At 74.9% G+C, this 11755-nt stretch overlaps 1 protein-coding gene across 1 annotated transcript; it reads left to right on the top strand.

Moving 5' to 3' along the window:
• Positions 1 to 131: 131 nt before the first annotated feature.
• On the top strand, positions 132 to 11755 carry MAP3K11 (mitogen-activated protein kinase kinase kinase 11). The gene is made up of 9 exons (XM_064437548.1): positions 132 to 2553; positions 3556 to 3736; positions 4357 to 4505; positions 5398 to 5567; positions 7863 to 8094; positions 9261 to 9377; positions 9734 to 9818; positions 10647 to 10723; positions 10819 to 11755. Exons 1-9 carry the CDS (start codon positions 1941 to 1943, stop codon positions 11298 to 11300), a joined length of 2106 nt encoding a protein of 701 aa, XP_064293618.1. The 5' UTR covers positions 132 to 1940; the 3' UTR covers positions 11301 to 11755.

Here is an 11755-nt window from a genome sequence, read left to right as displayed (position 1 = left end):
AGCGGGGAAGTGCTCAAGCCACGCCTCCTGGGACCGGGAAGCCGTGCAGCGCATGCGCCCTGAGTGCGCGCCGGGCGGGGCACAAAGCGGATGGACCGCCCACACCTCCGGCGCCTGCGCACAACGCGGCGGCGGGGGGGGGGGAAGGGGCTCCGCGCATGCGCGCAGGCGAGTGGGCGTGGCCGGACGCCGGGGTCCCCCCGCGGGCCTTAAGGGGGGGGGGGGGGGGGGGGAACGGATGGACAGACGGACCCGCCCCAGGGTGGCGGTACCGGGGGGGGGCCTCACGGGAGTGTGTGTGGGGACACCCCGTTATCCGGGACCCCCCTGCTCCACCTCGCCGCCCGCCGCCGGCCTAGGCCTCACGGTAGGCCTCGGGTAGGCCTCAGGGTAGGCCCCGGCCTAGACCCCGGTAGAAGCCTGGCCTAAGCCTGGTGTAAGCCCGGCCTAGCTTCCCCCCCCCGCCCGGCCCCGGTCCCCCAGGCGGTCCCGGGGTGTCCCACCCCCTCCCCCAGGCCCCCCCAGGCCCAGGCGTCCGGTCCCCCCCGCCCCCGCCGGCGCCGGGCCCGCCCCGTCCGGCCCTGGTTCCTTTTCCTTTGTCCCGGTGACAATGTCCCGGCTCCGCCTTCCCGGTGCCGCCTCCAGCCAGCGCGGGCCGGGCCGGGCCGGGCCGGGAACCGCCGACCCCGGGGAACCCGCCGCCGCCCCCCCGGGCCCCCCCCGCCTCTCCCCAGCGCCGCCCCGGGGACGCCGCCGGACGCCGCTGCTTTCCCCCCCACCCCGGGGGGCACCAGGCGGGGACGGGACGGGACGGGGGGGGGACCCGGGACGGGGCGGAGGGACTCCGGGGGCCCGCAGGGGCTGGGAGGGGCCCCGGGGACCCCCGGGGACCTGTAGGGACCCCCAGGGGCCTATAGAGGCCATAGGGACCCTTGGGGATCTATAGGGACCCCCAGGGACTATTAGGGACCGCTGGGGACCGTAGGGACCCTCATGGACTAGTAGGGACCCCCCAGAAACGTATAGAGACCATAGACATAGTTAGGTATCTATACAAGAGTCTGGGGGGCTTTTAGGGACCACAGAATAGTGTAGGGATTTGTGGCAGCTATAAAGACCACCAGGGATCTATAGGGACCCCCAGGGACCCATAGGGATCTCTGGGGATCTATAGGGACCATAAGGATCCTCTGGGGACCTCTAGGGACCATAGAGATCTACAGGGACACATAGGGATCATAGGGAGGGAGCTCTGGGGACCTATAGGGACCATCAAGACTTCTGGGGAGCTCTGGGGATTCCAGGGATCTATAGGGACCCCCGGAGACTTCTACAGACCACAGCGGCCCTGGGGACGTCTCGTAGCAGCAAGGTTTGATAAGGCTCTATAGAGACTGTAGGAAACCACGGAAACTGTTGGGGGTCTGTATAGACTGTAGGGGCGCCCGCATCTGTAGGCACTTACAAAGCCTTATAGACATTAAAAAAAACTTATAGGAGCAATAAAGGCCCGTAGTTCTTGCAGGTTATAACGAATCTGCAGCACCTATGGAACGCTTATAGATCCTGCAGAGGTGTAGCCACACGTGTGGACCCCCAGGAATCCCCATAGAGCCCTATAGGCCCCCCTCAGCTGCCCCAGTGGGACCCTCAGGAGCCATCAGACCCTACAGGCAGCACCTATAGGGCCCCAGGTGACCCCAGTGACCCTGAAAAGCTATAGGGCCCCCATGGGGTCTCCTGGGCACCTATAGAACCCCCCCCCCGGCACTTACAGGGCCCCTTCAGACTCCCATAGGACCCCCCTGAGCACTGCAGGACCCCCCTAAGTACACATAGGACCACCCAGGCACCTATAGGCCCCCCAGCCACCCATAGGACCCCCCTGAGCACCCACAGGACCCCCAGCACCATCCCTGGGGGCGGGGGGGGAGCACCCCATGGAGCGGGGGTGGGCATCCCCCTCCCCATCCCCCCCAGGGGGGTCCCGCTCCCCTTCCCCCCCCTCCCCAGGAGGGTCCCGTTCCCCCTCCCCCCCCTTCCCAGGGGGTTCCCGCTCCCCCTCCCCATCCCCCCCAGGGGGGTCCCGCTCTCCCTCGCCCCCCTCCCCAGGAGGGTCCCGCTCCCCTTCGCCCCCAGGGGGGGGTCCAGCGAGGGCGGCTTTCGGGGAGCTGCGGCTGGAGGAGGTGATCGGGGCGGGGGGCTTCGGGAGGGTCTTCCGGGGGACGTGGCGGGGGGAGGTGGTGGCGGTGAAGGCGGCGCGGGGGGACGCGGGGGCGGCGGGGGCGGCCAGCCTGCGGCGCGAGGCCCGCCTTTACGCCCGCCTGCGGCACCCCAACGTGGTGGCCCTTCGCGCCGTCTGCCTCGAGCCCCCCCACCTCTGCCTCGTGATGGAATTCGCGGCGGGGGGACCCCTGTCGCGGGCGCTGGCGGGGCGCAGGGTGCCCCCCGCCGTCCTCCTGGACTGGGCGCGGCAGGTGGCGCGCGGGATGCGGTACCTGCACGCCGGGACCCCCGTCCCCCTCATCCACCGCGACCTCAAGTCCAGCAACGGTGAGCGCGGGGGGGGGCACCCATGGGTGCTCTGCGCCATGGGGAGGGGGCTGGGGGGGCGTAGAGGATGCGGGGTACAGCATATAATGGGATTGGGGGGCACCCATGGGTGGTCTGGGCCATGGGGAGGGGGCTGGGGGGCATAGGGGATGGGGGGTACAGCATATAATGGGATTGGGGGGCACCCATGGGTGCTGAGGGCCATGGGAAGGGGACTTTGTGGTGTAGGATGCACGATGTAATGGGGCTGGGGGGCACCTAGGGGTGCTGTGGGCCATGGGGAGGGGGCTGGGGGGCGTAGGGGGGTCCCAGGGCATGTGCTGTGCTCCCGGGTGTTCCCAGGGTGGGGTCTGGGCTCCCCAGGGTGGGTGCTGCGGTCCCGGCGGGGTCCCAGGGCAGGTGCTGGGGTCACAGGGTGGGTCCCGGGGCAGGTGCAGGGGGGCCAAAGGGGTCCCGGGGGGGTCTCGGGGTGGGTGCGGGGGTCCCGGGGGGGTCCCGGGGTGGGTGCGGGAGTCCCAGGGGGGGTCCCGGGGCGGGTGCTGGGGTCACAGGGGGTTCCCGGGGCGGGTGCTGGGGTCCCGGGGGGGTCCCGGGGCGGGTGCTGGGGTCCCGGGGGGGTCCCAGGACAGGTGCTGGGGTCACAGGGGGTCCCGGGGCGGGTGCTGGGGTCACTGGGGGGGTTCCCAGGGCAGGTGCGGGGGTCCCGGGGGGGTCCCAGAGCAAGTGCTGGGGTCACAGGGGGGGTTCCCAGGGCAGGTGCTGGGGTCACAGGGGGTCCCGGGGCAGGTGCTGGGGTCACAGGGGGCGTTCCCAGGGCAGGTGCGGGGGTCCCGGGGGGGTCCCGGGGCAGGTGCTGGGGTCACAGGGGGCGTTCCCAGGGCAGGTGCGGGGGTCCCGGGGCAGGTGCTGGGGTCACAGGGGGTCCCGGGGCAGGTGCGGGGGTGCCAAGGGGGTGCCGGGGGGTCCCGCGCCGGGCGGGGGTCCCTGACGCGGCGCCCCCAGTGCTGCTGGCGCAGCGGGTGGAGGGGGACGACGTGAGCGGGAAGACGCTGAAGATCACCGACTTCGGCCTCGCGCGCGAGTGGCAGCGCACGACGAAGATGAGCGCGGCCGGCACCTACGCGTGGATGGCGCCCGAGGTCATCCGCGCCTCCACCTTCTCCAAGGGCAGCGACGTCTGGAGGTGGGTCCGGGGGGGTCCTGGGGGGGGCTGGGGGGTCCTGGGAGGGGCTACAGGCCGGGGGGACCCTGCGGGACCCGGGGACCCCCACCCCGAGGTCATCCGCGCCTCCACCTTCTCCAAGGGCAGCGACGTCTGGAGGTGGGTCCGGGGGGGTCCTGGGGGGGGCTGGGGGGTCCTGGGAGGGGCTACAGGCCAGAGGTGCCCTGCGGGACCCAGGGACCCCCACCCCGAGGCCTGGGTGGGGGGTCCTTTGGGGTGCCTGGGTCCCTGGGTCGGGGGGTTGGAGGGGGCCTGGAGGTCTTGGGGGAGGATCCTGGGAGTCTTAGGGAGGGGCTGGGCTCCTGGGGGGTCCGGGGAACCCCCACCCCAAGGCTCGGGCAGGGGGTCCTTTGGGGTGCCCAGATGGCTGGGGTCAGGGTTGGGGGGTCTGGGGGGGTCTCGGGGGGGGCGGGGAGGGGGTTCACGTGGTGGGGTTGGTTTGGGGTGCCCAGATCCCTGGGTGAGGTGGGGTGGGGGCCTCAGTGCACCCTGCTCCTGGGTCCCTGGGGGTTTGGGGGAGGGGGTGTCAGAGCGGGTCCGGGCCCTGACACCCCCCCTCCCCCTTTTTGCCCCCCCCCCAGTTACGGGGTGCTGCTGTGGGAGCTGCTGACGGGGGAGGTGCCGTACCGGGGCATCGACGGGCTGGCCGTGGCCTACGGCGTGGCCGTCAACAAGCTGACGCTGCCCATCCCCTCCACGTGCCCCCAGCCCCTCGCCCAGCTCATGGCAGGTCTGGGGGGGCCCCGGGGGCTGGGGGGGTCGGGGGGGGCTGGGGAGGCTGGGGGGCTGCGGGGGGTGGGGGTCCCGGGGGGCTCAGCGTGGCCGTCAACAAGCTGACGCTGCCCATCCCCTCCACGTGCCCCCAGCCCCTCGCCCAGCTCATGGCAGGTCTGGGGGGGCCCCGGGGGCTGGGGGGGCCCAGACACAGGGGGTCCTTTCTGGGGTGGGGGAACCCCAACTCCTGGTGGGCTGGGGGAGACCTGGATACAGTGGGTCCTTTTTGGGGCTGGGGAGCACCTGGACCCCCTGGATGCCCTGTGGGACCCCCCCGCCCGGGTCCCTTGGGGTCCGCAGGGCCACCCCGGAGCCCCCCCAGTGCATGGGTGCCCTGTGGGACCCCCCCACCTGGGTCCCTTGGGGTCCACAGGGCCACCCCGGAGCCCCCCCAGTGCATGGGTGCCCTGTGGGACCCCCCCCGGGTCACCTGGGGTTCCTTGTGAGCCCCCCATGAGGCCCCCCAACACGCGGGTGCCCTGTGGGACCCCCCCGGGTCACCTGGGGTTCCCTGTGAGCCCCCCATGAGGCCCCCCAACACGCGGGTGCCCTGTGGGACCCCCCCGGGTCACCTGGGGTTCCCTGTGAGCCCCCCATGAGGCCCCCCAACGCGTGGGTGCCCTGTGGGACCCCCCCCCCCCGGGTCACCTGGGGTTCCCCGTGAGCCCCCCATGAGGCCCCCCAATGCGTGGGTGCCCTGTGGGACCCCCCCCCGGGTCACCTGGGGTTCCCCGTGAGCCCCCCATGAGGCCCCCCAATGCGTGGGTGCCCTGTGGGACCCCCCCCCCCCGGGTCCCCTGGGGTCCGCAGGGCCCCCCGGACCCCCCCCAACGCGCGGTGCCCCCCAGCGTGCTGGGAGCAGGACCCCCACCGGCGGCCGGGCTTCGGGAGCATCCTGCGGCGGCTGTCGGGGCTGGAGCCGGGGGGGCTGGGGCCCCCCGAGTCCTTCCACTCCCTGCAGGAGAGCTGGCGCCGCGAGATCCAGGGGCTCTTCGACGAGCTGCGGGCGCGGGAGAAGGTGGGACCCCCGCGACACCCCCAGACCCCCCCCCGGATACCGGTGACCCCCCCCCCTCCTGTCAGATCCTCGGGGAACCCCCCGGGACCCCCTCAGATCCTCCTGGGACCCCCCTCAGATCCTCCTGGGACCACCTCAGATCCTCGGGGAACCCCCCGGGACCCCCTCAGATCCTCCTGGGACCCCCCTCAGATCCTCCTGGGACCACCTCAGATCCTCGGGGAACCCCCCGGGACCCCCTCAGATCCTCCTGGGACCCCCTCAGATCCTCAGGGAACCCCCCGGGACCCCCTCAGATCCTCCTGGGACCCCCCTCAGATCCTCCTGGGACCACCTCAGATCCTCGGGGAACCCCCCGGGACCCCCTCAGATCCACCTGGGACCACCTCAGATCCTCAGGGAACCCCCCGGGACCCCCTCAGATCCTCCTGGGACCACCTCAGATCCTCAGGGAACCCCCCGGGACCCCCTCAGATCCACCTGGGACCCCCTCAGATCCTTGGGGAACCCCCCGGGACCCCCTCAGATCCTCCTGGGACCCCCTCAGATCCTTTGGGACCCCCCTGGGACCCCCTCAGATCCTCCTGGGACCCCCCGGGACTCCCATGAGACACCCTTAGACCCCCCGGGACCCCTCTGGGCCACCCCTGAAACCCCTGAGACCCCTTAGGGCCCCCCGGCCCCCCACGTCACTTGTGATCCCCCGTAACCCCCTGTGCCCCCCATGTCCCCTGTCCCCCCGTGACCACCCGTGCCCCCCCATGAACCGCCATGACCCCCGTGACCACCCGCGCCCCCGTGACCCCCCGCACCCCCATGACCCCTCGTGCCCCCAGTGCCCCCCACGCCCCTGTGACTCCCCGTGACCCCCATGACCCCTCGTGCCCCCCATGCCCCTGTGACTCCCCGTGACCCCCATGACCCCTCGTGCCCCCCATGCCCCTGTGACTCCCCGTGACCCCCATGACCCCCGCGCCCCTGTGACCCCCCATGCCCCTGTAACCCCTCGTGCCCCTGTGACTCCCCGTGACCCCCTGTGACTCCCCGTGCCCCTGTGACCCCCGTGACCCCCCGTGACCTCCTGTGCCCCTGTGACCCCCGTGACCCCCCACGCCCCCGTGACCCCCTGCGCCCCCCGTGACCCCCGCGCCCCCGTGACCCCCCGTGACCCCGCGCCCCTGTGACCCCCTGTGACCCCCGTGACCCCCCGCACCCCCCGTGACCCCCCGCGCCCCCCGTGACCCCCCGCGCCCCCGTGACCCCCTGCGCCCCTGTGACCCCCGTGACCCCTGCCCCCCCACGCCCCCATGCCCCCCCGTGACCCCCTGCGCCCCCATGCCCCCCCGCGCCCCTGTGACCCCATGACCCCCTGTGCCCCCGTGACCCCCGTGACCCCGTGACCCCCGCGCCCCCGTGACCCCCGCGCCCCCATGCCCCCCCATGACCCCTGCGCCCCCGTGACCCCCACGCCCCCGTGACCCCCCGCGCCCCCATGCCCCCCCGTGACCCCCCGCGCCCCCATGCCCCCCCGTGACCCCCCGCGCCCCCTTGCCCCCCCGTGACCCCCCGCGCCCCCTTGCCCCCCCGTGACCCCCCGCGCCCCCATGCCCCCCCGTGACTCCCGCGCCCCCGTGACCCCCGCGCCCCCGTGACCCCTGTGACCCCCCGTGCCCCCATGCCCCCCATGCCCCCCGTGACCCCCGCGACCCCGTGACCCCCACGCCCCCGTGACCCCCGTGACCCCCTGTGACCCCCCACGCCCCCGTGACCCCCGTGACCCCCTGTGACCCCCCACGCCCCCGTGACCCCTGTGACCCCCGCGCCCCCGTGACCCCTGTGACCCCCCGCGCCCCCATGCCCCCCCGTGACCCCCGCGCCCCCGTGACCCCCTGTGCCCCCCGTGACCCCCGCGCCCCCGTGACCCCCCGTGACCCCGCGCCCCTGTGACCCCCTGTGACCCCCGTGACCCCCCGCACCCCCCGTGACCCCCCGTGACCCCCTGCGCCCCTGTGACCCCCGTGACCCCCGTGACCCCTGCCCCCCCGCGCCCCCATGCCCCCCCGTGACCCCCTGCGCCCCCATGCCCCCCCGCGCCCCTGTGACCCCATGACCCCCTGTGCCCCCGTGACCCCCGTGACCCCGTGACCCCCGTGCCCCCGCGACCCCGTGACCCCCCACGCCCCCGTGACCCCCGTGACCCCCTGTGACCCCCCGCGCCCCCATGCCCCCCCATGCCCCCCGTGACCCCCCGCGCCCCCATGCCCCCCCGTGACCCCCCGTGCCCCCGCGCCCCAGGAGCTGCGCAGCCGGGAGGAGGCGGTGGCGCGGGCCTCGCGGGCGCAGCGCAGCCAGGCCGAGGCGCTGCGGCAGCGGGAGGCGGCCGTGGCCCGCCGGGAGCTCGAGGTGCTCGAGCGGGAGCTCAGCCTCATGCTGCGGGGACCCCCCCGGCCCCCCCCGGCCCCCAAGCGACGGCGACCCCCCTTCCGGCGGCCCCGACGGCCCGCCGACCACATCGGCATGCCCCAGGGTGCGGGGGGGGGCTCGGGGGGCTGGGGGGGGGGGATCTGGGGGGGCTGCGGTGAGCCTGGGGGGCTGGGGGCTGGGGGGGCTGCGGGATATGGGGGTCTGGGGAGGGATCTGAGGGGGCTGCAGTGAGCCAGGGGGGCTGGGGGCTGGGGGAGGCTGCGGGATATGGGGGTCTGGGGAGGGATCTGGGGGGGCTGCAGTGAGCCAGGGGGGCTGGGGGCTGGGGGGGCTGCGGGATATGGGGGTCTGGGGAGGGATCTGGGGGGGCTGCAGTGAGCCAGGGGGGCTGGGGGCTGGGGGGGCTGCGGGATATGGGGGGCTGGGGAGGGATCTGAGGGGGCTGCAGTGAGCCAGGGGGCTTGGGGGGCTGCGGGATTTGGGGGTCTGGGGAGGGATCTGGGGGGACTGCGGTGAGCCAGGGGGGCTGGGGGCTGGGGGGGGCTGCGGGATATGGGGGGCTGGGGAGGGATCTGAGGGGGCTGCAGTGAGCCAGGGGGGCTGGGGGCTGGGGGGGCTGCGGGATATGGGGGTCTGGGGAGGGATCTGAGGGGGCTGCAGTGAGCCAGGGGGGCTGGGGGCTGGGGGAGGCTGCGGGATATGGGGGTCTGGGGAGGGATCTGGGGGGGCTGCAGTGAGCCAGGGGGGCTGGGGGCTGGGGGGGCTGCGGGATATGGGGGTCTGGGGAGGGATCTGGGGGGGCTGCAGTGAGCCAGGGGGGCTGGGGGCTGGGGGGGCTGCGGGATATGGGGGGCTGGGGAGGGATCTGAGGGGGCTGCAGTGAGCCAGGGGGCTTGGGGGGCTGCGGGATTTGGGGGTCTGGGGAGGGATCTGGGGGGACTGCGGTGAGCCAGGGGGCTGTGAGCTTGGGGGGCAGCAGGTTTGGGGGGTGGCAGGATATAGGGGTCTGGGGTGATTTGGGGGGCTGCAGTGAGCCAGGGGGGCTGGGGGCTTGGGGGGTTTTGGGTCTGGGGGTGATTTGGGGGGCCTGCAGTAAGCCGGGGGGCTTGGGGGATTTGGGGGAGCTGCAATGAGCCGGGGGGCTGGGGGCTTGGGGGGCTGCGGGATTTGGGGGGGCTGGGGGCTTGGGGGTCTGGGGGGGACCAGGGCCTTTGGGGGGTTTTGGGGAGGGGGTTGGGGGCTCCGCCGACCCCTGCCCCTCCCCCCCAGACTTCAAGCACCGCCTGACGGTCCAGGCCGCGCCGGGGGGGGACCCCCGGATCCGCGACCCCCAGGAGGGGCCGGGGGGGGCGTCGCCGCCCTTCCCCCGCCTGCGCGCCATCCAGCGTGAGTGACGTCATCGCCCCGCCCGCGCGGGGGGAGGGAGGGGGCGGCCAATCGCAGAGGGGGCTGCTGGTGATGTCACGCTCGCCCGGAGGTGATGTCAGAGCCCCGCCGCGGTGGCGAGTCCGGGGCGGTGACGTCATCGCTGCCGGGGCGCGACATCACGACAAATGACGTCACGACCGGGCGGGAGGGGGAGGCAGGAAGTGACGTCGCAGCCCTGGCGAGGATTGGCAGGCGGGGTGTGACGTCACGGTCGGGGGCGGGGGGGGGGCGCGTTGCAGTGACGTCACGCGGCGCGGGGTGTGATGTCACGCCCCCCCGGATGACGTCACCGCCCCCCCCCCCGTTACCCGCAGTGGAACCGGAGGAGGAGGAGGAGCCGCCGCGGGGGCTCGGGGGGCCGGAGCGGCGCGGGGGGAAGGGCGGCGCCCCCAACGGCAGGTGGGGGCCGGACCCCGGGGGGCGTTGGGGGGTCCTGGGTCCCCCCCCAAACCCCTGGGTCCCCCCCCGAACCCCTGCGTCCCCCCCAAAACCCCTGCGTCCCCCCCGAACCCCTGCGTCCCCCCCAAAACCCCTGCGTCCCCCCCCAAACCCTTGGGGCCCCCCCAAACCCCTGCGTCCCCCCCCAGAACCCCTGCGTGTCCCCCCCCAGAACCCCTGTGTGTCCCCCCCCCGAACCCCTGCGTCCCCCCCGAAGCCCTGGGTCCCCCCAAACCCCTGGGTCCCCCCAAACCCCCTGCGTTCCCCCCGAACCCCTGCGTCCCCACCCAAACCCCTGGGGCCCCCCCCGAACCCCTGCGTTCCCCCCGAACCCCTGCGTCCCCCCCAAACCCCTGGGGCCCCCCCCGAACCCCTGCGTCCCCCCCAAACCCCTGGGTCCCCCCAAACCCCTGCGTCCCCCCCCCAAACCCCTGCGTTCCCCCCGAACCCCTGCGTCCCCCCCAAACCCCTGGGTCCCCCCAAACCCCTGGGGCCCCCCCCCGAACCCCTGCGTCCCCCCCAAACCCCTGGGTCCCCCCGAACCCCTGCGTCCCCCCCAAACCCCTGGGTACCCCCCCAAACCCCTGCGTCTCCCACGAACCCCTGGGTGCCCTCCCAGACCCCTGGCTCCCCCCAGACCCCCGGGTCCCCCCAGACCCTGGGTGACCCCCAGACCCCTGGGTGACCCCCAGACCCCTGGGTGCCCTCCCAAACCCCTGGGTGCCCTCCCAGACCCCTGGGTGACCCCCAGACCCCTGGGTGACCCCCAAACCCCGGGCCCCCCCGCAGGCGGCGGCTGCGGCCGGAAGAGACCACCTGGTACCTGGACGCCGACGAGCTCAGCCCGGGGGATGCGGCCCCCAACGGTGAGTCTGGGGGGGTCCCCGTGGCCGCGGTGGGGGGTCTCCGGGGGTCCCGCCCCAGCTCACGACCCCCCCTCCACCCCCCGCTGTCTCCACAGGCGAGGCCGGGACCCCCGAGCCCGAGGAGGGGCGGGGGGAGCGCGGGGGGACCCCGCGGCTGCTGCGGCGGGCGCTGCTGCGCGGCTCGGCCCTGCTGGCGTCGCTGGGGCTGGGGCGGGAGCTGGCCCCCGCCGAGACCCCCCGCAGCCCCCCGCCCTCCCCCGGCCTGCTCCGCCTCTCCCCCCGCCGGCCCGCCCGCACCCCCGGCACCCCCGAGGTGGGGCGGGCTCGCGCCCCCCGGGGTCCCCCCGAGCTCAGCTCACCCGGGACCCCCGAGCCGAGCCGCGCCCGGACCCCCGGCTCCCCGGAGCTGAGCTTGCCCGGGACCCCCGGACGAGGGTCCCCGGATCCGAGCCGAGCCCGGACCCCCGGGAGCCCGGAGCCAGCTCAGGCCCGGACCCCCGGGACCCCCGAGCAGGGGCGAGCCCCGGACCCCGGGGACCCTGGAGTTGAACTGGCCCCGGACCCCCGGGACCCCTGAGCTGGGTCGTGCCCGGACCCCCGGGACCCCCGAGCAGGGGCGAGCCCGGACCCCCGGGACCCTGGAGTTGAACTGGCCCCGGACCCCCGGGACCCCTGAGCTGGGTCGTGCCCGGACCCCCGGGACCCCCGAGCAGGGGCGAGCCCGGACCCCCGGGACCCTGGAGTTGAACTGGCCCCGGACCCCCGGGACCCCTGAGCTGAGCCGCGCCCGGACCCCCGGGACCCCCCGAGAAAGGGGGAGCCCGGACCCCCGGGACCCCTGAGCCAAGCCGTGCCCGGACCCCCGGGACCCCTGAGAAAGGGGGAGCCCGGACCCCTGGGACCCCCGAGCCAAGCCGTGCCCGGACCCCCGGGACCCCCGAGCTGCAGCCGTCGCCCCCTGGGTGCCCGGAGACCCCGCGAGCTGAGCCCGGGCGCTGGGACCCCCCGCGTGGGGTAAGTGGGGCTGGGGTC

This window comes from Phalacrocorax carbo, chromosome 32 (assembly GCF_963921805.1).
Source record: "Phalacrocorax carbo chromosome 32, bPhaCar2.1, whole genome shotgun sequence".
NCBI classification, from domain to species: domain Eukaryota; kingdom Metazoa; phylum Chordata; class Aves; order Suliformes; family Phalacrocoracidae; genus Phalacrocorax; species Phalacrocorax carbo.
The sequence above is the reverse complement of the archived record's forward strand: the minus strand, read 5'-3'. Positions and strand labels throughout refer to the sequence as shown.